This window comes from Trichechus manatus, unplaced genomic scaffold (assembly GCF_000243295.1).
Source record: "Trichechus manatus latirostris isolate Lorelei unplaced genomic scaffold, TriManLat1.0 scaffold00007, whole genome shotgun sequence".
Classification (NCBI taxonomy): Eukaryota; Metazoa; Chordata; class Mammalia; order Sirenia; family Trichechidae; genus Trichechus; species Trichechus manatus.
Window position 1 is genome coordinate 16,399,407 of NW_004443943.1, and position 26,036 is coordinate 16,425,442.

General features: G+C 39.4%; 1 protein-coding gene across 1 annotated transcript in view; it reads right to left on the reverse strand.

The window, feature by feature from the left end:
• Positions 1-859: 859 nt before the first annotated feature.
• The window catches only part of PANK1 (pantothenate kinase 1), an 81,347-nt gene continuing 56,170 nt past the window's right edge, over positions 860-26,036 (reverse strand). The window contains exons 3-7 of the mRNA XM_004369917.3: positions 17,185-17,438; positions 11,375-11,551; positions 10,787-10,910; positions 5,787-5,912; positions 860-2,311 (exon numbers count right to left, since the gene is read on the reverse strand). Of these exons, the coding sequence (XP_004369974.1) occupies positions 2,252-2,311; positions 5,787-5,912; positions 10,787-10,910; positions 11,375-11,551; positions 17,185-17,438 (741 nt within the window). The 3' untranslated portion in view covers positions 860-2,251. The remainder of the gene's footprint in view (positions 2,312-5,786; positions 5,913-10,786; positions 10,911-11,374; positions 11,552-17,184; positions 17,439-26,036) is intronic.

Sequence of the window (26,036 nt, forward strand, 5' to 3'; positions counted from 1 at the left end):
ATTTGCACACACAGCTAGTAAATGGCTGAGCTGGGATCCAGGCCCAAGCTATCTCACAGTACAAAGCCATGTTCTGAACCGCCTGACCATCCTGACTTCATGTAACACAAGATAAAATTTTTTTAGTCTTTCCAAGTTTCTTTGTGATGCTGAGTCTAAAGAAAGTTTCTGTAATGCAAGTGAATATAAAAATCCTTATGCTACAAGTTCCTCTTTGGGAAAAAAAAAAAAGGGCTGGCTACTATATGTAGCCAAAATTTAATTCATATTTATATAATGGAATAATTTATTTTCTCAGCTAAACCAGTGTTTTAAATATTTATAATGAGATCAAGTGATTTCAGATAATTAAAAACATATATAGTCACATTAACTTGCCCTGATTTATTCTGCAGAACCATGATCCAAGGTCTGCTATTCCCTGATAGATAGGATTAGAGATGGTAGAGGAGACCAATCAAAAAGGCACTCATTAGAGACAATATGTAGATTTTTACACTTATCTTTCAAGGACACCTTAGTTGCTTGGATTTTTTTAAGCCAGGCAATAGTTGATCAAATTTATTTGTGATGACCACAGCAAACATAATATATTCATTCTGAATTACCCAATAGAGCAGTGACATTTTGGCATTAAGGAGTTAGCTGTGTAAGAACAATAAAGCTATTTAAAAATCCCTACATAGGGCTACAGCTTCCACTGAAGGCACAGTGTTTTGGACCTTAACCACACCTGTATGAAAGCCTCACACTAGGAAATGCAAAGTAGTAAAAACATGGCATACATGAATTCTATGGTACAAAGCAGATAATGTGAAACAAGGATTAAGAAATGAAAATAACATACGCACTAAAGACATCACAACAAAAACGGGCTTTATTTCAACCAGACAAGTGAATACTTCAATCAGCATCAACTTCTTCAAGACTTAAAGGTATAACGTTAAAGATGGTGCTCAGAAGGCAGAAAGAAAAGATTCATCATTGACAACTGTACTGCCTTTCAAAAATCCCTTTCAACAATACATTCAATCCAAAAGATCAGTTTGTTCTAAATCACTAGTTCTTAATGTGTTCCAATATTTGTACAAGACCCTCATTTGAATGTTACCCATCAGTCCCTATGGAGTCTTCAAAGAGGGAGAAAAAAAAAAAGATCAGTATTGTAATTTTTTTTTAATTTTAGAAACTGGGATTGAAGTACAGATTTAAGTGTAAATTATTAAAAATGAAAAAAGTTAACATTATTTATAAGATGCCTTTTTACAAAGCTCCTAGGTACATACATGTACACAAAAAATAGCTATTACTACCTGACAGCTGAATCCATGATTTCCCCTAAACCTCCTGATGTGAACAATTAATTACCTCCTGTAAACAAGGATTTGCTGCCATTGTATGCTATGCATGGATGAGGACATTTCATCACAGAGCATTTCGATTTAATATAACCTAACATAAAATAAATCCAACAAAACTCTGTTATATTCACAAAGGATAAGACAGAATTGCATATGATTTTCAATGTTTGCCAGACTCATTAAATTCAGTAACATATTCAGAGTCTTTTCTTCTTGGGCACTTTCGAGAGCTTTAGATCTCGTGATTAACTTTGTATTGAGTTGGTCAGCACCTTGGTTAATATGAGAGATTATGTTAAAGTAAGGTTATCATTTGGGTCAGTGGGGTAGGAGAGATCACCCAAGGACAGAAGTGGGGTGAAGGACTCTCTTTTATCACAAGACATTCAAACAGAAAAACAAGACAAAAAATGCAAACAAACAGTGTTCACAGTAAAACCTGCCAGATTTGTAGTTTCATTTGAAACCAACAGCAAATCATGAAACGTCATGAAAAATATAAGTAAAGGTAAAATCTCCTAGAGTAATTACTAAACGAAGTTAAAATTACCACACTGATCAGTAAACCCCAGAAGAAAAATAAACAGCTCTTACATTTCAGGTCCTTCTTAAACATCATACAACTTTTCAAAGTTAATGCATAAAATTGGTAGGTTTGGCCACGCTGCACAAATTTTTGTTTTAAATACAGTATACAGAAAAACTCTTGTATTCCCCATTTTGAATCATAAGCTCAAAACCCAAGAGTGAAAGATCAGCTAGAAGGATTTTAAATTATTTACACATCCAGCAGGTTGAACTGCCATAATGGCTTGGCTTCCATGCCCACAGTGGCTTTCACCTCCTCCAGCAGCAGTTCTCACGGGAGGCTGTTCCCCCGCTGCTTATCTTTACTGGTCAGCAGTCACTTTGAACAGTTCCAGCAGTGCCCCAACAGCTCCAAAATAACCCTACAAAAACAATGGGACAACTGCTGTATGATTATCTTTGAACATTAGCCAAATACTTTTGGTTTCCATACTAAGAATGACGTTGCCTAATGTTGCAGGTAAGAAAAATTTAAAACCAGACTTCTTTGCCATGAAAACGGTGGAGTAGTAGTAGCAGTATTAATCATAATAATAACAACACAGTTTACTGAACACTTACTAATTTATACAGATTATATGAGTTAATATACGTAAAGTACTTAGAACAACATCTGGCACATAGTGTGTGCTCTACAATTGCTGAGCATTGTTTTTTTTTTTTTTTTATTTCTTCTTAATCCCTGCAATGGTAAAATAACGTTTCAAAATTCAATGGTAAAATGTCATTTTCCAGATGAGAAATGGAAGCTAATAAATTACTTTTTCAAGATCACACGGTTTGTGCCACAACTCAACCTCAAATTTGTCTGACTTCAAAGATGTATCTCACTGAAAACAAGTCTAACCTTCCCTCTGCAGACCTTGGAAGGCACCGAAATCAGCGGAGCCTCCCTTTGCTCATCTGTAAAATAAAAGCCCACATTTCTGGGAAAATGAAAGGTACTGAAGAGAACCTGGTTTCCAAACCATCAGTGGCTCTGTGGAAGAATGATGTGGCAGTCTGCTTCTGTAGAGATTTATATAGCCTTGGAAACCCTATGAGGGCGCTATGAGTCGGAATTGACTTGACAACAGTGGGTTTGGTTTGGTTTTTTTGGTTTCAAAAAGGCAGGAGACTCTGCTCCGCTGGTATGTGACTGACTCAAAAATCACAGTGGAAATAGGCGAGAATATGTCAGGACCCTAGATGGCAGGATCTTTGCTGCCACTGCTGCTGATGACAGCTAAAATTTTAGGCCTCACTACCAAGACCACACCAATCCATTGCTGTCAAGTCAATTCTGACTCATAGTGACCCTACAGGACAGAGTAGATGCCCCACAGAATTTCCAAGACTGTAATCTTTACGAAGCAAACTGCCACATCTTTCTCCCGTGGTTTGGCTGGTGGGTTCGAACCGCTGACTTTCTGGTTAGCAGCCAAGCACTTAACCATTGTGCCACCAGGGCTCCTGAGGCCTCACTATGTGCCAGGAATTGTTCTAAGCACTTTACATAGATTTATTCATTTAATCTTCATGATAACTCTATCAGACAAATACTATTATCCCATTTTACAAATGCTAAAATGGAGACAGAGAGGTAGAGTCGCTGTCTGTAGGTTCTCAAAGTCAGTAAGAGGCTGTGCTCTTAACTGCTCTGCTAGACTGCTTCTCATAGGAGATGCTCAGTAGTTCTAGCTGAATGAATAAGACACCGAGTGAGGACTCCTAAGTCCAGGTCAGTACCCTAGAAAGCCACCAAACCAGCTCCTTCCAAAAGTTCTTTCTCCATGGTATCATCCGATAAAGTCTACCCAAGCCAGAATGAAGTTAGGACTGTAGAGAATTTTCTGAGAGCCACCTTCAAGGGATTATAAGAATGTTCCACTTTTACTGGCCATAGAGACTGAGTTATGATACTTACTAACAAACCAAACCTATATTCCACAGAGGCCTAGGAGTGTACAAAGTGACACAGGTGATGACATTTTTAAAGAGGCAAATTTTCCCAAAATGTTGAATCTTATTCCCTACTTCCCACCAACTACCTTTGTGATCCTGTAGATGGTATTTAATCCCTGACTGTTTCCAGGCTTTGTTTTCTGCATTAGTCCAACAGGATCTGGATTTAGGGTTGCCAGAAAAAAGTACAAATAAAATAACTGGATGTCCTGTATTTTTATTGCTAAATATGGCAACTCTATGTGGATGAGACCAGTGGTTTTCTTTTTCCTATTTATTTTTCTTAAGGCTGAGTGCTTTTTTTTTTAATTTAAACAAACAAAGTCTTACATGGAAAATCAATAAATAAGTAGATAAAAAAGAAGCTGCTCTAGCCTGGGGGAGAGGGAATGTAGTTCTGGGACTGTATTCCCAAATCTAAAAAAAAAAAGCTATTGCTCCCTTAAGTCTGCATTAAAACAAACAAACACACTTTTTTAAGTATTAATTTCTATCATTGAAACTTGATAATTTAGTATGTAATCCCTTGTTTTATAGGCTTTTATACTAAAACAAAATGTGGGCATAGTCAGCTCTAAATAACATAAATGCATCAGTGACTTTTTAAATAAATAATTCCATTTGGAGATGAGAAAATTGAAATTTAACTTTACAGTAACAGTTCTCTCAGTATTTTTTTTGCTGCAAGATACCCCACTATCCAACCAACTAGTTACCAGTGAGTTGATTCTGATTCATGGTGATCCCATGTGTGTCAGAGTAGAACTGTGCTCCATAGGGTTTTCAATGGTCGGTTTTTCAAAAGTGGATCACCAGGTCTTTCTTCCAAGGCACCTCTGGGTGAACTTGAACCTCCAACCTTTCAGTTAGCAGCTGAGCATGTTAACCTTTAGCACTACCTTGGGGTTAGATACCTTCCATGATAAATAGTGCTCTCTACAGTGCTGATTCTGAAGTGGTGATAGAGAAGGTAGGGAGACGAGAAGAGGGCCTCCCACTCACTCTTGGGAGCCTGTGATTTATATTACTGTAGGAACTCCACATAAGGGACTCTCTGGATTAGCCAGTGCTCTCCATTTCCTCTGTACACAGACTGAGTGATGCCCAGGCACACTGGTCTCTCACACTGGTAGGCTGTTCTCGGTAGCCCAACCACTTCTGCTCTCCCCAGCTGAGTTGTATACTTACTAAGAGTCAGCTGTGTTTACCCTCAAATTTGTTTATTACAGTTTTAATGTTAATGTAATAATGCAATTTAATTATATATTGCATAAGCCAATGAAAAATTTGTGCGAAAAGAATGGTTACATCTATGAAAATTCAATTAAATGCTTGAAAAAGATTCAAAAAAGGTAGTCACAAGACACTGCTCTCTACTTAGGTTTGAATGACACAACATAAAAAATTGAGAGAAAAATCTAGAAGGATTCTGAAACCAAATTGCTTCACAAGTGTCTTCAGTTTCTTGAGCCAATGTAAAGAAACAAACTAGAAATCAAAGGGAGTCTGTAATACTTGTGATTTAGACAGCTACAGAATTCTAATCAGCAGGATCCACGCTCAAAAACAGGCCATGACCCTACATCAAAAGATTGCTGAATGCATGTATATTTATACATTTAAAATTAAAATTAAATGGTTGAAGTAGGGAGATATCTTTTAATGATTGTCCATTTTATCTGAATTTTTTTGATTAACTGACAACCAGTCTTGACTGTTAGATAAAAGGCTTCCATCTTACATATAGTTCTTCCTTAGCCTTTGCAGAGGTGCAGTGTAAATGGCAACTTTTTCTACTTGATCAATTTTCAAACTAAGAGCATCCACTCAAAAATTAGACAACCCAAAATATGCTCCATATAGGGCAATTAGATCCACGCAATCTCAACCTACCTCATGTTCCAAGAAGAGAGCTTTTAGCTGTCCTTTGGACCAAAAATCCATGGCATATGCTAGCAGCTTCATGGAGACCATATTGATTCTGAGAAAATTCCCAACAAACACAACTCTGTCAATATTCTGAAAAAGAAAATTAAAGAAAAACAATTGAGCCATGGTGTCCAAACAGCATTTAGCAAAGACCCAATGTTCCGTATGCCACAGTACTCCTCCTAGGACCTGCACAGTGGATTTTCTTCTTTTTAATGGAACTATTTCAGCATTTCCAAGATGAAGTCAAGCAAGCTTTGTAGTGCGTTCCATAAGAACAGGAGGGTGAGATTTTTGTTGGGTGAGGCAGAGACTGATATTGAGCCTGTTTTCAAGTATTATGTTAGGTACCTTAAGGCCTGATATGAAATTCAGTTCCCAACACACACATATATAAATCTGTAACTGGAGTTTAGCTAAAATTACTTGTTCAGTTCATAAATCCCCCAAAATTCCAACTATAAAATATTACTATACCCAACTCATGAACATTCATACTAATAAGACTGGCTATGGGACGGTTTACTCATCTAATGAGTTTGCTCAGGGGTTACCCTGTGCCAAACACCGGGAATACAAAAAGAAACAAGGCCCAGTCTCTGCACTCAGAATATATGGTGAAATATCCTGTTTGGTCAACATATGGGTTAAAATATATATTTATATTTTTTGTCAAGGCATTGATATAGATTTGCATTCTGATCACACACTTAGGAACATTCCTCTCCTATCCTGTCCATGCAGACATAATTGAAATTCCATAAGCTTCGAGCTATGGTGTGCTCACAGCATGCTCTGCTCCCCCTAGACGTTTCTGAAGTTTAAAACTGAGCACAGCCCGTCTACCACACAGAGGCTGCTCACTACTGAAAGGGCCAGTTGTTATGGTCACTCATATCAAAGGGAAGGAGAATCTCTGAAGCTGGCATTATTTTCTGCCCAGTCTATCAAGAGTAATCAGGGTCTGGGAACATCACCTTTTAACTGTCTCAAGTTTTAACAATACACGTTCATCAGCCCATTAGCCCCTGTGAAAATTTTCCACAGGTGGAGGGGTGGGAGTGATTTTAGTTTAGCGAGTTTCTAAAAAACAAAAACAAACGTAGCCCAAACCACCCAGACTCAGAGGTGGTAAGAAACACTCCAAGTAAGAAACTCAGATTAAAGAGGAATTTAATTAAATTTAGGAGTTTTGACCTTTCTCCCAAAACAAGGCAGCCTAAGGTAGGATTTGCTGAAAACCCCAGTCCTGCGTTATCCTGGTAGAAAGCCGGAAGGAACAGAAGAATTGGCATTAAAAGCTGATGGGAGGTTGCTATGAGTCCACTCGACGGCATACAACAACAATCATAAAATACGTTACATTTGTTTGAAAGCTGATGGGTATTCCTTACTTCAAATAAATTACAGGTGGGTCAAAGATGTAAAAGTTAAAAAAAGAAAAGAAAAAGATACTAGTGGAAAACATGGGAGAATTATTTTAAAAACTAATATTAAAATAGAAAATAGAATGGTATAATACATAGAATAGATAAAAAAAGATTGATGTATTAAAAACCAAACATTTATTCAAGGGAAAACATCACCACAAACAAATCTAAATAGAAAGCAATAAACAGAAAATATTTTCATACATATCACAAAAAATGAGTTAAGACCAACAATTCAATAGAAAAATGAGTGAACAGTATTAATAGATAGTTCTCACACACAAAACGGGGAATACAAAAGGCTATTAAATACATGAAAAATGTTTAACTTCACCTGTAATAAGGAAAATGCAAATTAAAACAAAATAAGATACCACTTCTTATCTATCAGGTTGGAAAAGAACAAAATGTCTGCTAACCCTCTGTGGAGAAACTTGGACTCTTATACTGTACTCTGCTAGTGGGAATATAAATTAGCACCACCTCTACGGAGAGAATTTTATAATATCTGTCAAAATTACAACTGACATATCTTTTGATTCAGCAATTTCCTTCCTAGGAATTTATACTACAGATATACTCACATAATGCAAAATGATGTGTGTGTGCAAAATGTATGTGCATATATATACAGGCAGTCCCTGGGTTATGAACATCAGACTTACGGAAAACTCATATTTGCCCTTTAATGTTATGTAAATTTGCCCTCACTACGAAATGATTGAACCAGCTCCTATTTGCAACAAGTCGATGGTTCCAACGCAGCTTTTAAATCATTGAAAAGCCTTCAAGATTTTTCTTGCACTGAAGTAAGGCTAAATTAGAACCGTATGCGCCTGTTCTGACTTACCTACAAATTCAACTTAAAGACTTAAAGGCACAGTTAGTAACTGATCTTGTTTGTAACCTGGGGACTGCCTGTATTACATATAAAACATTTTTGCTATCTTTTATTGATAGCAAAAGACTAGAAAAACCTAAATATGATTAAGAAATTGATCAAATCAAGAATAGCTTATCTATATGATAGGATACTATATGGCCATTAAAAAATGAAGAAGTTCTAAATGTACGGCTAGGAACAATCTCAAGATGTACTATTATGTAGAAAAGCAAGAGGCAATATTTTCAGAGGTGCATATTGAAGCACGTAGGGTAGACTGATATAATATCTGAGATTTACTTTCTAATATTTTAGCAAAAAAGAGAGAAGGAAGAGAAAAGAACAGAGGGAGGAGGAAGAAGAAAACAGATAAGCATGAGTGGCAAAGTCTGGAAAACCGCTGAAACAAGTTGATGGATCTTTATACTATTCTCGCTCCTTTATGTATGCTTGTCAATTTTTATAATTAAAAGTTTATAAACAGCCAAATAAACAAGGCAAGATGTAGAATAGTATGTAGAGGATGAACTGTGTGGTATATGAATTACATCTTCATAAAGCTATTAATAAAAAATAAATAGTATGTAGAGTTTGCTACCTTTGGAAGGATATATTATACACACACACCTGTATATGTATGAATGTATGTGTGTATCTTATACTGCATACAATATAGGATGAAAACTAAAAACAATGGCTGCCTCTAGTGAGGTTAATACCGAGGGCCAGAGGTGGAAGTGGTGACTCACTTCCCTATATATGCTTCTGATATCTTTTGAGCTCTGTACTGTATGTTTGTATTATTAAAAAATAAATAAATAAAGTTGATTAAGAACACTTCATAGCATTCCAATATTTTAGAGGCAGTAAATGTGGTGTCCATCTATCAAATGGCTGAAATCAAAGATTTTCAAATCAGTGACTCCAGAGAACAAAACAATGACTAATGAACTGAGTCACCGCTCTCACTGGGGTGCCCACAGGGAGTCTGCACTGACATGTGGCCACAGGGACTCCAACCCTCATATAACAGAGCCTCTGCCCCAAGGTAATCCAGTGATTCTCCTCACTTATTCTACTCCACAGAAACATCTAAAATAACTCCTCAAACCAGTGTAGTGTATAACATTACAATGCTTTCAAATAGCCACTTTTGCTAGACTCCGACAATAAGTAGTATTGAAATAGAGGTCAAAAGTGAAAAAGGAAAATCAGTTGCTCTCCCCTTAAAGTGATTACAATACCTGTAAAAAGACCTGCTGGCTCACTGAAGCCAAATGTGCAAGACAGAAGCCAGCTCTGTGGAAAGCCAGGGAAAGGGCACCTATTGCTCTCTGGGGTGGGGATGTTACCATCTAACTGACTTTTGAGAGCCCATGGATACAGACAAGTACACACATATTAGTCTGAGGGCTTGTTTGGCCACTTGGACATTAAAAGTTAATGTCAAGAAATAAACCCTCTGTTACAGTAAGTCCCATGACAGAAGTGGACTTTGAAAAGGTTCATCTCTGGAATACATTCTTCCATCTGCCATTTAAATTCCATCCAAAATGGGGGCTTTCAAGCCTTAAAAAGTTAGGACCCTGATTTACTGGCCAGTAATACACTCTATTCAATGTCGTAAAAATAGGGTGTCTCTTTTGTAACCCAAGAGCTCAGAGGCACGGCTAGCACATACCTATTGTAAGGACTGTCTCATACCCTGTTTAACACTCCACTGCTCAACTGGGAGGGGACACAGGGAGCTCCTGCAGTGCCCATATGTCTTGATCTAAGTGGTGGCCATACAGGAGTGTATGAAAGTTCATCGAGTTGTACACTAATGATTTGAGCCCTCTTCTGTATGTATATTTCTATTAAAAATTATATTAAAGAAAAAAAAGAAAAACCTCTATTACTGATACCACTGTGGTTCTTTAATACTTCTCCTATTACCTGTTCCATGCCCTAACCCCTCTCTCTTATCTTCCTAACACACCTCAGCAAGAAGAGAGCTGTTCTACCTTACTTGTATTTCAGAAAAGGGTTCCACTTTTTTCAAAGGAATTCTGCAATGTTTCAAAACTAGCTTTGTCTGTCACCAGCTCCACCCCTTCTTATGCCTGGGCTCTGGCTGGCCTCAGCTGCAGCAAGCTCTCTATGCTTTGATAGCCCTGTACAATGCTGCTTGAACTCCATGCCACAAGGCAACACTGTAAAGAAGCTGAAAGCAGAGAGAATATCAACTATCTCAAGATGAGCAAGGGGACTTTCCCATAGTGTTTCTGATAATGAAATGAGTAGAACTGGTAGGAACTGCACATTATGTGAAATTATTGGCAAGGATACAAAGGGACCAACTAAGTGCAGGGGACTTTCCTCACACTTTTGGTAGCATGCGGCAATAATGACAGACAGGATGTGACACAAGTTATAATTTTACCAAAGTTCCATGGTTGGATGTTTTATCATTTGTTATCATCCAGTACCTACTTAAAACACTTATTCCTTCCCACTTCCCTGCCATCCCCCTCACATTCTACACTGTGTGACTACAACAAAAGGCAGGTTTCCCAAGGATCTATAGTTTTTTAAGGGTCAACAGTTACTGCACTGCCAAAGACGATGCGTATGGATGACACATGGCTTTCCCTGGCTTGGAGCCTTACCTCATTCAAGGCACACATCCGAGCAATGGAGCCAATGTTGTTGGTGATGGTGACCAAAGTGGCTCGGGCGAGGTCTTCCTTGCTGATGGAATCTCGCTTTTCTTTACTCATCATGTTGCCAAAGCTATGTTGGAAATATTAGCGAGAATGTTCAAATGATCCTCAGGCAGGCCCATGCGTCCACTAAAGAACTGTGGAAAGTTCTATGAATAACTCTGTTCAAACTCAAATGACCAGATTTGGCTACCATGGTTCATAAGCAGATAGGATTAAGATATGAATGGTTAGCTGTCCTTTTCTTAATAGGGACAATGTAGCATGGCTATTGATGGGGATATAGAACTTTTAGTGCCTCTAGATATCTGGACAAGAACCTTCTTTCAAAGTTGCTCTATTTTAAGCACAAGCATCAGGAGCTATACAGCTCAGTGCTTCATTAAGGGCAGGAGATCGAGTCTGAGTTCCATTATGATAGATATTTGCACCAGGCTGGTGAATTGACATTTAAAAAAACAACTGAATGAGTGGCCAGGGTGGAGAGGTTGCCTTGTGTTTAATCACTACTGCCCCTAGCTACTCAGTCTCTACCTTGATGCTACAGCAGATCCTTGAAGGCCAAATCGTTCATAGTCTCCTCCGTAAATGTCCTTCACCAGCTTATCAACATTGGTGCTGTCGCCTTTAGCTGCCATTTCCAGAGCTTCTTCAAAGGTCTCACAACCAGTCAGCAAGCAACATAGGCCTAGGAATGTTCCACCTCCAAGACTGAAGGAACAATAAGGTTTATTTTTAAATTTTACTTTAAGATATGCCCATCCAAGTCCCCAACTACATCAACACCATTAATATGGGTTAATAAAAACAGGAGAAGAAAACCAAAGGGGCACTTGAATTTAAGTGCTACGGTGCCAAAGACCTTCAGGGTAGATTAGCTAAGAAAGAGAGCAGAGATTAAAAACAAACATCAAGGAACGCTTGTCCCTAAATTTAAATCCAAAACCAGAGAAAGACTCTCACTGATTTCCATTGTGAGACCTTCAACTAGCCACTAACCTAGATGCTTCAGTTTTCCCACCTGTAAGATGGGGCCAGTGTAATCTCTCCTATTAGGGTGCTTTATAAGCAGCAAATAACCAGAGAAATGATTACTATAAAACAAAAAAACAAAAACACCTGCAGCTGAATATGAATACCCAGAAAAAGAAACTGTGTACATGAAATACTTCCACAACTATGGAGCCAAATCCTCTGATGACAAAACTGATCCAGGACTCTACCAAGACTAGCCAACCCGAAAGCTGTATCTTTCACCTGACCTCTTCTCTAGCAGAGATAACCCCATTTACCCTCCTTGGAGATTTCTGGGGGGAAAAAAAACCACTCATCTGTGTGATATAAGATTTTTTTTCTGGTAGACTTTGGAAAAAGTTGTTAATATTTTACTTGCCACACAAAATAATAAAAATAATAAAATAGCAACAAAAGTCATAAAATGGTTCCAATGCTCAGAACCATGTTTTTAAAAGCTTTCCATTCTTTTCAGGACAGTTCCTTGGTAACAGTCTTTTTAGATAAAATTAGAAACTGATTACTATCGTTGAGAATGAACTCAACTGATATTCATATCAAAGATACCTAATGGAAAGAGAAGCAGATTCAGAGTAAAGATATCACTAGTAAACTCTTGGCAGGAAAAACAGCACTGATTCCTAAAGTTAGGGACTTGGGTTTTATTCTTTATTTACCAGGCAGAAGAGTAGCCATAGGAGAGCTGCTCACACCAATCTGTTCTAAAGCCCCAAACAGATGCTAGCTCTGGAAACCCCGTATGTGTCTGAGTTTGTTTGTTTTCAATTGCTGTCAATTCCAACTCATGGCGACCCCATGTGTGTCACAGTAGAACTGTGCCCCATAGGGTTTTTAATGGCTGATTTTTCAGAAACAGATTGCCAGGTGCCTTTAGGTAGATTCAAACCTTCAACCTTTTGGTTAGCAGCCAAGCATGTTAACTGTTTGCACCACCCAGGGACTCCTATGCATTTGGGCACTGGCTTCTAATTATAACAAAAAATTCAAGTTGGGATTAAGGTTATTTTTAACTTAAGTTTGAAGAAAGAAAAATCTACTGTAAACTATATTTACTGTCAGTAAGTGTTAACGAGAAGGTAACAGATTGTAAATAGACACATAGGTCTTTAAATCTCAAGACACACAGTTCTTTAAATCTCATCTAACGCAAAACTGTGTATTTCTCAAAATGCAATTCTTACCAAAATATACACTCGAGTGAAATTATGTGTTCTCATGGAAATATTAAGAAGTCCCGGTGGCACAATGATTACATGCTCAGCAGCTGACTGAAAGGTTGGTGGTTCAAACCCACCCAGCTGCCCTGTGGGAAAAGAGTCGTTGATCTGCCTCCGTAAAGATTACAGCCTAGAAAACTCTATAGGGCAGTTCTACTGTCACATGGTGTTGCTGTGAGTCAGAATCAATTTGACGGCAACCAAAAACAACACAACATGGAAAGATTCTAAGGAGGCACCTGCAGCAGACACCCAAACAGTAGGCGCTGTGTCATGGGGAAAGAAGGAGCTCCATGTTCTTTATTACCTTGCCAACTCAGGCACAGCAGAAAGTTTGGATTTCCTTTAATAAAAGTTTTTATTTATTTACATTTAACATGACATTTCATACTACTTGTCAGTTTCAAATAAAACTACAAAGCTAGTGGGTTTTAATGGGAACATTTTTTGGTTTGTGTGCCATCTGAATTTGTTTTCTGTGTGTATATATTTTAAAGAGGAAGTCTTTCGTCTCTTTCTAGCTTCTAAATGCCTTTCACCCTCCTCCCCCGGCTAACCACCTCTCTTTGAACATCAGATATTCATATTAATTAAAGTGTGGGGCAAACTACTCCAGGCATAGGCAATGGAAGACATCGGCTGACTTAGAAAGAAGGCAACTCATCAACTGATGCATTGGTATGGGTGAAAAAGGACAAGTGTTTTGTATGACTGGAAAATGACAGGTGATTCCAGACAAAGGAATCTGAGCTGAGTGGGGGAAGCGATCACGCATTTGCACAACTGGTATACCACAGATAAGAAGAAAGCGCCAAACGTCTCCCAACACTTTATTAATATCCTCAACCTGCTAACCATTATTTAATTCACTGAGTCCCTCACTCAAAATCAGATACATCTGTTCACTTCGGCAGACAAACAATAAGACACTTGGTAAATCAAAGACAAAAACATATAGCTGGAAACAGCTGCTGAATATTATGATTAGTCAAAAAAACCCAATAATTTTGCAGTAAGGAATTTTAGGGAGTAGAAGAAACCTTCAATTACTGAGTACTTGTGTCTTTAAAATAGGTTCCAAAATGATGAGATGATAAATTCTCTACCTTCCTTTTCTACTAGACTGTACACTCTAACAACGTCAGCTGCGAAGTCCCATTGTTTTCATTGACTTCTATTATAAACTTGGAGTTGTGTTACTAGGAAAAAAATTGTTCGTACCCAATCTGGGATGCAATAAAATTACACACAAGAGTAAAACAAACCATTTTAAAACCATACATTTATAAAAGAAAACTGATATCCTGTAATGATGTGGTTTCCTAAAACTAACAATGCTTAATGAGAAAATAGGGTGTAATACAGTAACAAAAAACCAGTTATCAGTCTCATAATAAAACTAAACCAAGCCAAACGCGTTGCCATCAAGTCAATCCTGACTCATAGCGACCCCATGGGATAGGATAGAACTGCCCCATAGGGTTTCTAAGGCTGTCATCTTTATGGAAGCAGGCTGTCACATCTTTCTCCCACAGAGTGGCTCGTGACATTTTTGGTTAGCAGCCAAGTGCTGTAACCACTGCACGACCAGGGCTCCTTATCAGTCTCATAATAGGGGTAGCAAAACTTAAAGATTAAGCCATTTGCTTAAATCAATGATTCCCAAAGTGTGTTCCACACACTATTCACTGCTGACCATAATAGTATGTCAGTGGTTTGTTTTGTTTTTCTTTTGTAACTTGGATCTAAAGAAATCTTTGGAAGAACTGCTCTGGTTGGACAAAGAGGACTTAGAGCCCCACAGGTTTGATGCCTTATTCTCCCCCACCCACTGCATGTGGCAGCCCCTGAAAGGGCTCTCTATTAACCCTCAGAATACTGTAACACATTTCCAAAACTACTGACTGAAGACAGGATTTGTTGATAATGGCAAAGCATTGGTCATTAATGAGCACTTACTAATAGCTGGAATTTATAGGCATTATTGCATGTGTGATGAAAGCCAAACACTGCAATTAGCTCATTAGCCACTATTCATGAAAATGACCCAGATTCCAGCAATTTCCAAGTCTGAGAAAGTGTACCTCTAATGCAATTCATGAATACGTGAAATGTTAACCAACACAATCATAAATATCTCTAATTGTGGAAAAATGTTTAGCTTGTTGTTACCTTGGAACTAGCCCCAATTCAATTGATTCCTGGGAGGAAGTCTATAGTATCTTAAAAATTGTTCCTTTATCAGGAGATTACTCTCTAAGTAAAACCAGCTCAGCTGAAATGCTTATTTATCTTTGATACTCCTGACAGTCCGAATGAGGCCGTGGAGTCACAGTTTTGATTCCTGTGTGAGCAAGCAAGCTTTAGTTCGGTATTCCTAGTAATAAAATGTACACCTAGTGGCAATGAACTTACCAAAGCCTGTACTCTGGACACAAGCAGGATTCCGTCAGAATGTGTGTGTGTGTGTGTGTGCGCACAAGTACACAGGTGTGTGCACGCACATGCACACACTTGCATGTGAATCTATGCCAGAGTTTCTCAACAATGGCATTCCTGACATTTGAGGCTCAATAACTTTTTGTTGTGAAGGGCTGGTCTGCGCATTGTAGGAAGTTTAGCAGTATCCCTGGCTTCTACTCACTAGATGCCAGTAGCACCTCAGCTCCAGCTGTGACAATCTCCAGACATTGCCAAACATCCCTTGAGGAGCTAAATCTTCCCTCTTCCCAGTGGAAACCACTGATTTATGCAGATCCATCACTAGACATGGAAACACACTGGAAAAGCAGTGCTCTCCTCCTAATGGGTGAGCAGTACTACAGAATTTCAGTGCTGGAAAAGCCTGTAAAAACAAAACAACTCCCTCATGGCACAAATGAGGACACTGATGCCCAGAGAAGTTACAGGATGTCTTCGTCTGTAAAAGACGAGGGCTTCGACAGCATGTCCCAAGGCACGTTCCAAACGGCACTAGTTCCTTAAGTTGTTCCTCCAAAAATGGGTTCTGTGGTCCCATAAGCTAGAGAAATGCCTACCAAATCCTCCTCCTAGAAATCGACAAATCACGTGCTCATTGTAAAGGCTTTGAAAAGTTCTGCAGAAAGAAAGCCTGTTTAGTTTTGTTTACACTAGAATTCATCCCAAAGATTTCTCACCCCAGGCCCTTTTCCAATGTGGAATCCCCACAAACAGGAAACAGCCCATTCGCCCTAGTAAGTGGGCACTGAAAACAAGGCAGCTGTGCTCAATATAGTTACACGGCTGTTTTCCTTTCCACTGCATTCCAAAATTCCCTGTGAGGTGTGCCATTCCAGTTTTCAGCTGGAGCATTTACCTGAGGGGAAGAAACATTCTCCGTAAACCCTGTTTGGTTTGCTGTTGGAATGACATGTTACGTCCATCAATTTATCGTTTAGTGAGTACCTTCCATGTACCAGCATTGTGCTAGGCACCAATGAGGTTCCAAAAGAAGCCTTCTTCTGAAGTCCTTTCTGATCATTCCAATGATTCTTCTACCTGGATTCTCCTATATGTCCTTGCCATTCATTTGGCACTTAATATGTACTGCCTTGTTGGTGTGTGTGACCCTTCTTCTGATGTGTGCAACCCTTCTTTCCTCAGCCTGACCACAATCTTCTTGCTCTAGCAGGTAAAAACCAAAAAAACAAACCAAATCCATTGCTGTCGAGTCGATTCCGACTCACAACGACCCTATAGGACAGAGTAGAACTGCCCCACAGGGTTTACAAGGCTGAAATCTTTATAGGAGCAGACTGCCACATCTTTCTCCCATGGAGGAGCAGCTGGTGGGTTCGAACTGCTGACCTTTTGGTTAGCAGCTGAGCACTTAACCACTGTGCCACCAGGGCTCCTTCCAGCAGGGCAAGGACTGTGTTTTATTCATCTTTAGATAAATCACCTTCTTACTCCTGTAACACATCACTCAATTAATCCTTTTTGGCTGGCTGAGGAGACCTTTTTAAAAAAAAAATGTACTTAATGTAAATAGCCTTCTACTGTAAACTGGTTATCAAGGAAAAAGCATGAGTGTAAGCACAAAAAGATTCTCCTAGTAGAAAACATGTTTACCTGGTCCCTGTAACTCTTTTATAGTTGTCCTTGGAGTACACTGCTAGAATGCTGACACCTGAGCCCATGTTAACCAGCAACATAGGGTATGGATTGTCAAGGCAATACGGCTTTTTCTGACACAATTCCGGATTTGTAGGATTTTCAAAATAGTAACATTCCGGTTTGCCATTGAAGCCCACAGAATCGACATAAAGCAGGCCCTGAATCAGACAGTCCAGTTCATCCAGTTTATGAAGCTGCAGATCAGCAATCTGAAAGAGAACAAGACCTTTGTGAGAGAGGCTGTCACCACCACAGGGAAAGCCTAAGAGGCTGCAGCAGGACTTAGGAGTGGGTCATTAACATTAAAAGCACGGAAACACCCTTGAAACACCAAGTGGTGAAATCTTGGTGATAATCAGTCACCCCACTGGAAAAGTAGCATTCACCAGACAGCGTGCTGCCCACCAGGTGTGCTAAAGGAGCCGAGCTCGATGGAAAGGCATTCATTAGCATGTGTAGCAGTTCAAAGCTGGCCTCCCACAGGTCCTAATTCCTAGAACCTGTGAATGTAACCTTGCTTGGAACAAAGGTTTTGCAGGTGTAATTAAGTTAAGGATCTTGAGATGAAGAGATCATCCTGGATCATCCAGGTGGACCCTAAATCCATTGACAGGTGTCCTTATAAGAGACACATAAGGGAGCCTAGATTGACACAGAGGAGAAAGCTGTGTGAAGATGAAGGTGGAGACTGGAGTGATACCATCACAAGTCAAGAAATTAGGACAGTCACCAGAAGCTGGGAAAGGCAAGGAATAGAATCCCCCCAAGGCCTCCAGAAGGGGTGCAGCCCTGCTGACACCTTGATTTTGGACTGGCTAAAATCTGTGAGAGAACAGACTTCTGTTGTTTTAAGCAACCGAGTTTGTGATAATTTGTTACAGCAGCTACAGGAAATGAATACAATACGCCATTCAGAGGGGGCTCTCTGGAAGGGTGAGAATGTTTGGAAGGCAGCGAGAATCTTACATTTTCCTCCCACAGGGGTTAATGAGGTCCCAAGGGAGCCAGGGAGCTGGGAAGAATCTCCCTGGCGCTCACAAAGCCCAACTACCCTTCCCAGGTTCAGGCTCTGAAGTTAGACCTGGCTTTTTTTTTCCCATAAAAAATTTATACATACATTGTTATGTGACTCTAACTGCTCTCCCCATACTGTGACAGCACACTCCTCCTTTCCACCCCTGATTCCCCATGTCCATTCAATCACCTCCTAACCCTCTCTGCCTTCCCATCTCACCTCCAGACAGAAGCTGTCCGTTTAGTCTCTGGTATCTACTTGAGCTGAGAGGCACACTCTTCATGAGTATCACTTTATGTCCCACAGTCTAGTCCAATCCCTCTCTGAAGAGTTGGCCTCAGAAACTGTTTTAGTTCTGGGCTGATAGAGAATCCAGGGGCCATGCTTTCCAGGGTTCCTCCAGTCCCATTCAGACCATTAAGTCTGGTCGTCTTACTAGAATTTGAGTTCTGCACTCTACCTTTCTCCTGCTCCATCTGGGACTCTCTGTTGTGTTCCCTGTCAGGGTGGTCATTGGTGGTAGCCAGGCACCATCTAGTTCTTCTGTAGACCTGGCTTTGAATTCTCACTCCAACACTTACTTAACTGACGATTGTGGGGCAAGTTGTTTAACTTCCCAAACCTCAGCCTACTAATCTATAAAATAATAATGCCACTGTATAGTGTTGTGTGAAGATTACGTGATAATAATATATGCAAAATGCTTAGCACAGGGCTGGGCACATACGAAGAGCTCAAAAAATGTTGGCTTTTTCATTAATCGCTGAGTGGCCCCAAAATGTCCCATTTCTATGGGACAAAAAGTGCCACTCTCCTAGGTACAGGAAAAAAGGGAATGAGCTGGCTGTGGGCTAGGCTTAGGGGCTACTGGACACTTTGTACCCACAAAAATTTACTCCATAATCTTCACAAATGGTACAGTAAAACCTGTGAAAGTTAGAACCTGTGTAAGGCAGAAACCTGTCAGAGAAGGAAAACTCAAAGATTTTCCAGTAATAGATAGCATGTCTTAGAAGAAGTACAACCAGAATGCTCCCCAGAGGCAAGGATGGCAAGACTACATCTTACATACTTTGGACATGTTGTCAGGAGGGATCAGTCCCTGGAGAAGGACACCATGCTTGGTAAAGCAGAGGGTCAGCAAAAAAGAGGATCCTCAACGAGATGGACTGACACAGTGGCTGCAACAACGGACTCAAGCGTAACAATGATTGTGGGCATGGCGCAGGATGGGGCAGTGTTTCGTTCTGTTGTACACAGGGTCACTATGAATCAGACCAACCGATAGCACCTAACAACAACAACAATAAAGAGCGACTGAAAAGTGGCAAGACTGCACCCTGTTAAAGGCAGAAAACTTGCAAGGGCTGGAAAAACAAGGCAGTCTCCGCTCTCACAGGTTTCACTGTATTACTGCTAATCCAGAAGTCTGGGCTGATGATTATTTTCCATGGATTTAATAAACAGAAAAAAAAGTCTAACAATTATCAACAAGAAACTAAACCAATGGAGCCAAATTAAGCCAACAAATCCAAATATAATTTGTAAAGTCTAACCTGGTGGTTAAAGTGCTCAGCTGCTAACCAAAAGGTTGGCAGTTTGAAATCTAGATATAAAAAAAAAAAAAATCTCTTTAAGAAACAGTAGCTAATAATTAGAGTGCTTACTACATAGACACTTTACTTGTACCAGCTCATTTAATTATTACAGAAAAACCCTCTAAGTAGGTATGGTTATCCTTATTTTATGGTTACGGCTCACAGAGATTAAATAACTTTCCCTAAGTCATATAACTAGCAAGTATCCACTACTCTGTTGTTCATTGCCATAATGGGCCCTGCTCCTAGGGTTTGGAAACAACCTATACAAGTACTATGCTTAGATATTTTGCCAAAAAGACATTATCTTTACTATAAAAGTTAATTGCTAGAAGAAACTTTTGACTTTGTGTCACTCATTTGAATTTCCTAGTCAACAAAATCCACTGAATCTATCCCTATAGAGCAGAGTTAGTTAGAATAGGTCACCAGCCAAGAGGTGGAATTATTCTTGATACACAGAAGCAAACATTCTAAATGATACTTGAGGATAAGTAAATCTATCATTTTGGATGAAATGCATGAATTATAAACATTTTAAGGGGTGTTAATACTATATAGGAGGAGTCCCTGGGTGGTGTGAATAATTAATGCACTCAGCTGTTAACCAAAAGGTTGGAGGTTTGAGTCTACCCAGTGGAGCCTCAGAAGAAAGGCCTGGTGATCTACTTTGGAAAAATCAGTCACTGAAAATCTTATGGAGCACTGTTTTACTCTGACACACATGGGGTCACCATGCATCAGAATCAACAGCTACTTTTTTTTTCTTTTTAAATACTATAGGTACAAAACTGTCTAGAGACCTAAAAGAGCAGTATAAATGCTATATCCTCTGTCCCCCTGATTCTCAGCCCTATTAACCTCATCCATTGCATTTATAGCATTCACCACATTCTGGCTTGTTTGTTTTCTGGTTCACTGGGTGCCCTTCAGCACCATGTTCAAAGGCTTCTCCATAATACTTGCTTAATAAACATTTATTAAATGGGACAGAGGAAGAGTTATCACTTCCTGGATCACCCTGAACTGAAAAACAGCAATTTCATCAGCCAGTTCTTGGGACCATAGGTTAATCTGCTTAAAAACTAATCAGAGGTCAGAGGAGGGGCCAAGATGAGAAGACAGATGCTTCTGGTGGTCCCTCTTAAAGACCTGAAAAAAAAACAAGTGAGTCGATTATATATGACAATCCAGGAGCCCTAGACATCAAAGGAAAAGTTGAAGAATCAGACTGAGTGGCAGGGGGAGGGAGAGACAGTTTGGAAGCAGCAAGGAGTTGCCAAACCTGACCCATTGGGAGCCGGAGCCCTTCAGCCCGGATCAACTTGTGCTGCGCAGTGAGGCAGGCAAGCAACGGTTCTCGGGAGGCATCTTCCGCACTAGGAGAGACCCAGTGGCAGAGAGTCTATTCGGCCATCTAGAACCAGTGAGAAGCAGCCCTCGATCAGTGAAAGGTAAGTACTTGCATCTGGCCTACCGCATGGATCAAGAACACCTCCCTTTGGGAAAAAACTCACTCTGATTTGCCTCCCCACTCCCTGCTCTGCACTGGATCTGGGATGGCTTCAGCAATTGCCGAGTCCCCTGGGCCGGAAGTAGGACCTGTCACGTGCCCTATGCCATTCTCCTAGCCTTGGAGAGGGAACAAATTAACAAACGGGGGTAAAAACAATCTGCTGGCTCCCCTAAACCAGGGATTCAAGGTAGGCGCAGGTCCTTTGCCTAGGCACTGGCATAAGGGGTCCATGGACTTTGAGTGTCTTTCCCTCTGCAGAGACTTGTGTGGGCCCATTTCAGCAGTGTAGACCGTCATTACCACAGTACAACAGGGTATATACCTGAAGTCTAACTCAACTGTTTCAGCTGTGAAGTGGCAGATTCTTGACATCTGACACTACTCCGTCCATTATGCAGTCTTTTCCTACCCACATCAGGGGCCGAAGGACTGGTAACTCCACCCATACCATCTAGCCAAGTGCGAGAAGGGCCTAAGTGGTGTCCCCCAGTCCTTACAGCCAACAGCACTGCGTGCTCATAGTCCAGCTGCAAAACCCACCCACCTACACACTCTAGGGAACAGGGACATGCATTCCTCCTGGACACTCGGGGGCATCTGTCAGCCCCCTACCTTGCTTGAAAAATAGGGGTAAATATTAAGATAGCCACAAAGGAAACTAACAATCCCACATATAAAATAAATCAGAAAAACATAAAGACTCAGCAAATACAAAATCAACAACGATGAAAATACATAAAGAAAAACAACTCAGCACAGAAAATTAAGCAGAACAAAGAAACTGTCAACAACACCCAAAAAAGACATCAAAATGACAGCACTAAACTCATATCTGTCAATAATTACGCTAAATGTAAATGGACTAAATGCACCAATAAGAGACAGAGAGTGGCAGATTGGATTAAAAAACACAATTTGTCTATATGCTCACTACAAGAGACACACATTAGACTTAAAGACACAAACAAACTAAAACTTAAAGGATGGAAAAAATACATCAAGCAAACAACACTCAAAAAAGAGCAGGAGTGGCAATATTAATCTCTGACAAAATAGACTTTAAAGTAAAATCCACCACAAAGGGTAAGGACACTATATAATGATTAAAGGGTCAATACACCAGGAGGACATAACTATAATAAATATTTACACACTCAACGACAGGGCTCCAAAATACATAAAACAAACTCTAACAGCATTGAAAAGAGACACAGACAGCTCCACAATACCAGTAAGCAACTTCAACACACCACTTTCGATGAAGGACAGAACATCCAGAAAGAAGCTCAATAAAGACATGGAAGATCTAAATGCTACCATTAACCAACTTGATCTCATAGACTTATACTGAACACTCCACCCAACAGCAGCCAAGTGTACCTTCTTTTCCAACACACATGGAACTTTCTCCAGAAGAGACCAGGTATTAGGCCGTAAAGCAAGCCTTAACAGAATCCAAAGCATCGAAATATTGCAAAGCATCTTTGCTGACCATAAAGGCATAAAAGTAGAAATCGATAACAGAAGAAGTAAGGAAAAAAATCAAACACATGGAAACTGAACAACACCTTGCTCAAAAACTACTGGGTTATAGAAGAAATTAAGGATGGAATAAAGGAATTCACAGAATCAAACGAGAATGAAAACACATCCTACCAGAACGTTTGGGAAACAGCAAAAGCAGTGCTCAGAGGTCAGTTTATAGCAATAAATGTACACATCCAAAAAGAAGAAAGGGCCAAAATGAAAACATTAACCCTACCACTAGAATAACTACAAAGAGAGCAGCAAAAAAAAAAGCCCTCAGGTGACAGCAGAAAGCAAATAATAAGAATTAGAGCAGAATTAAATGAAATAGAGAATAGAAAAACAATTGAAGGAGTTAACAAGACCAACAGCTGGCTCTTTGAAAAGATCAACAAAATCGATAAACCACTAGCCAAACTGACAAAAGAAGAAACAGGAGAGGAAGCACATAACCCGTATAAGAAACGAGATGGGTGATATCACAACAGACCCAACTGAAATTAAAAGAATCAGAACAGAATTCTATGAAAAATTGTACTCTAACATGAAAACCTAGAGGAAACGGACAAATTTCTAGAAACTCACTACCTACCTAAATGAATACAAACAGAGGTAGAACAACTAAATAAATCTATAACAAAAGAAAGGATTGGAAAGGTAATTTAAAAACTCCCAACAAAAAAAAAGCCCTGGCTAGACAGTTTCACTGGAGAATTCTACCAAATTTTTGGAGAAGAGTTACCACCACTACTACTAAAAGGTATTTCAGAGCATAGAAAAGGATGGAATACTCCCAAATTCATTCTGTGAAGCCAGCATAACTCTGATACCAAAACCATGTAAAGACACCACAAAAAAAGAAAATTACAGACCAATATCCCTCATGAACATTGACGTGAAAATCCTCAACAAAACTCTAGCCAATAGAATTCAGCAACATATCAAAAAAATAATTCACCATGATCAAGTGGGATTTATACCAGCTATGCAGGGATGGTTCAACATTAGAAAAACAGTCAATGTAATCCATCAGATAAATAAAACATAAGATAAGAACCACATGATCTTATCAATCGATGCAGAAAAGGCATTTGACAAAGTCCAACACCCATTCATGATAAAAAGTCTCAACAAAATTGGAACAGAAGGGAAATTCCTCAGCATAATTAAGGGGATTTATACAAAGCCAACAGCCAACATCATCCTAAATGGAGAGAATCTGAAAGCATTCCCCTTGAGAACAGGAACCAGACAAGGATGCCCTTTATCACCACTCTTATTCAACATTGTGCTGGAGGTCCTAGCTAGAGCAATTAGGCTAGAAAAAGAAATAAAGGGCATCCAGATTGGTAGGGAAGAAGTCAAAGTATCTCTATTTGCAGATGATATGATCTTATACACAGAAAACCCACAGAAAAACAAAGAATCCACAAGAAAACTACTGGAACTAATAAAAGATTTCAACAAAGTATCAAGATACAAGATAAACATAGAAAAATCAGTTAAGTTGATTCCTCTACACCAACAAAGAGATCTTCCAAGAGGTAATCACCAAATCAACAACAGCCTCCAAGAAGATAAAATACTTAGGAATAAATCTAACCAGAGATGTAAAAGACCTCTACAATGAAAACTACAAGGCACTACTGCAAGAAATCAAAAGAGACCTGCAATAAGTGGAAAAACATACCTTGCACATGGATAGGAAGACTCAACATTGTGAAAATATCAATTCTACCCAAAGCAATCTACAAATATAATGCAATCCCGATCCAAATTCCAATGGCATTTTTTAATGAGATGGAGAAACAAATCACCAACTTCATTTGGAAAGGGAAGAGGCCCCGGATAAGTAAAGCATTACTGAAGAAGAAGAATAAAGTGGGAGGTCACACACTACCTGATTTTAGAACCTATTATACTGCTACGGTAGTCAAAACAGCCTGGTACTGGTACAACAACAGATACATAGGCCAATGGAACAGAATTGAGAATCCAGATATAAATTTATCCACCTATGAGCAGCTGATATTTGATAAAGGCCCAAAGTCCATTAACTGGGGAAAAGACAGTCTCTTTAACAAATCGTGCTGGCATAACTGGATATCCATCTGCAAAAGACTGAAACAAGACCCCTACATCACACCATGTACAAAAACTAATTCAAAACGGATCAAAGGCCTAAATATAAAATCAAAAACGATAAACAGCATGGAAGAAAAAATAGAGACAATGCTAGGAGCCCTAACACATGGCATAAGCAGAATAAGTAACAATACACAAACACCAGAAGAGAAACTAGATAAAACTGGGAGCTCTGATAAATCAAACACTTATGCTTATCAAAAGACTTCACCAAAAGAGTAAAAAGACAACCTACAGACTGGGAAAAAAAATCTGGCTATGACAAATCCGATCAGTGTCGAATCTCTAAAATCTACACAATACTGCAAACCCTCAACAACAAAAAGACAAATAACCCAATTAAAAATGGGCTAACAATATGAACAGGCACTTCGCCAAAGAAGACATTCAGGCGGCTAACACGCACATGAAGAAATGCTCACGATCATTAGCCATTAGAGAAATGCAAATGAAAACTACACTGAGATACCATCTCACCCCAACAAGGCTAGTATTATTCCAAAACACAGAAAATAATAAATGTTGGAGAGGTTGTGGTGAGACTGGAATACTTATACACTATTGGTGGGAATGTAAAATGGTACAACCACTTTGGATATCGATTTAGCACTTCCTTAAAAAGCTAGAAATAGAACTATCATACAATCCAGAAATCCTCCTCCTTGGAATACATCCTAGAGAAATAAGAATCATCACACGAATAGATATATGCACACCCATGTTCATTGCAGCACTGTTCACCATAGCTAAAAGATGGAAACAACGTAGGTGCCCATCAACGGACGAATGGATAAACAAATTATGGTATATCCACACAATGTAATACTAGGCAACAATAAAGAACAATGATGAATCCGTGAAACATCTTATAACGTGGAGGAATCTGGAAGGCATTATGCTGAGTGAATTTAGTCAGTCACAAAAGGGCAAATATTATATAAAAACCACTATTATAAGAACCCAAGAAAAGGTTTAAACACGGAAGAAAACATTCTTTGAAGGTTAT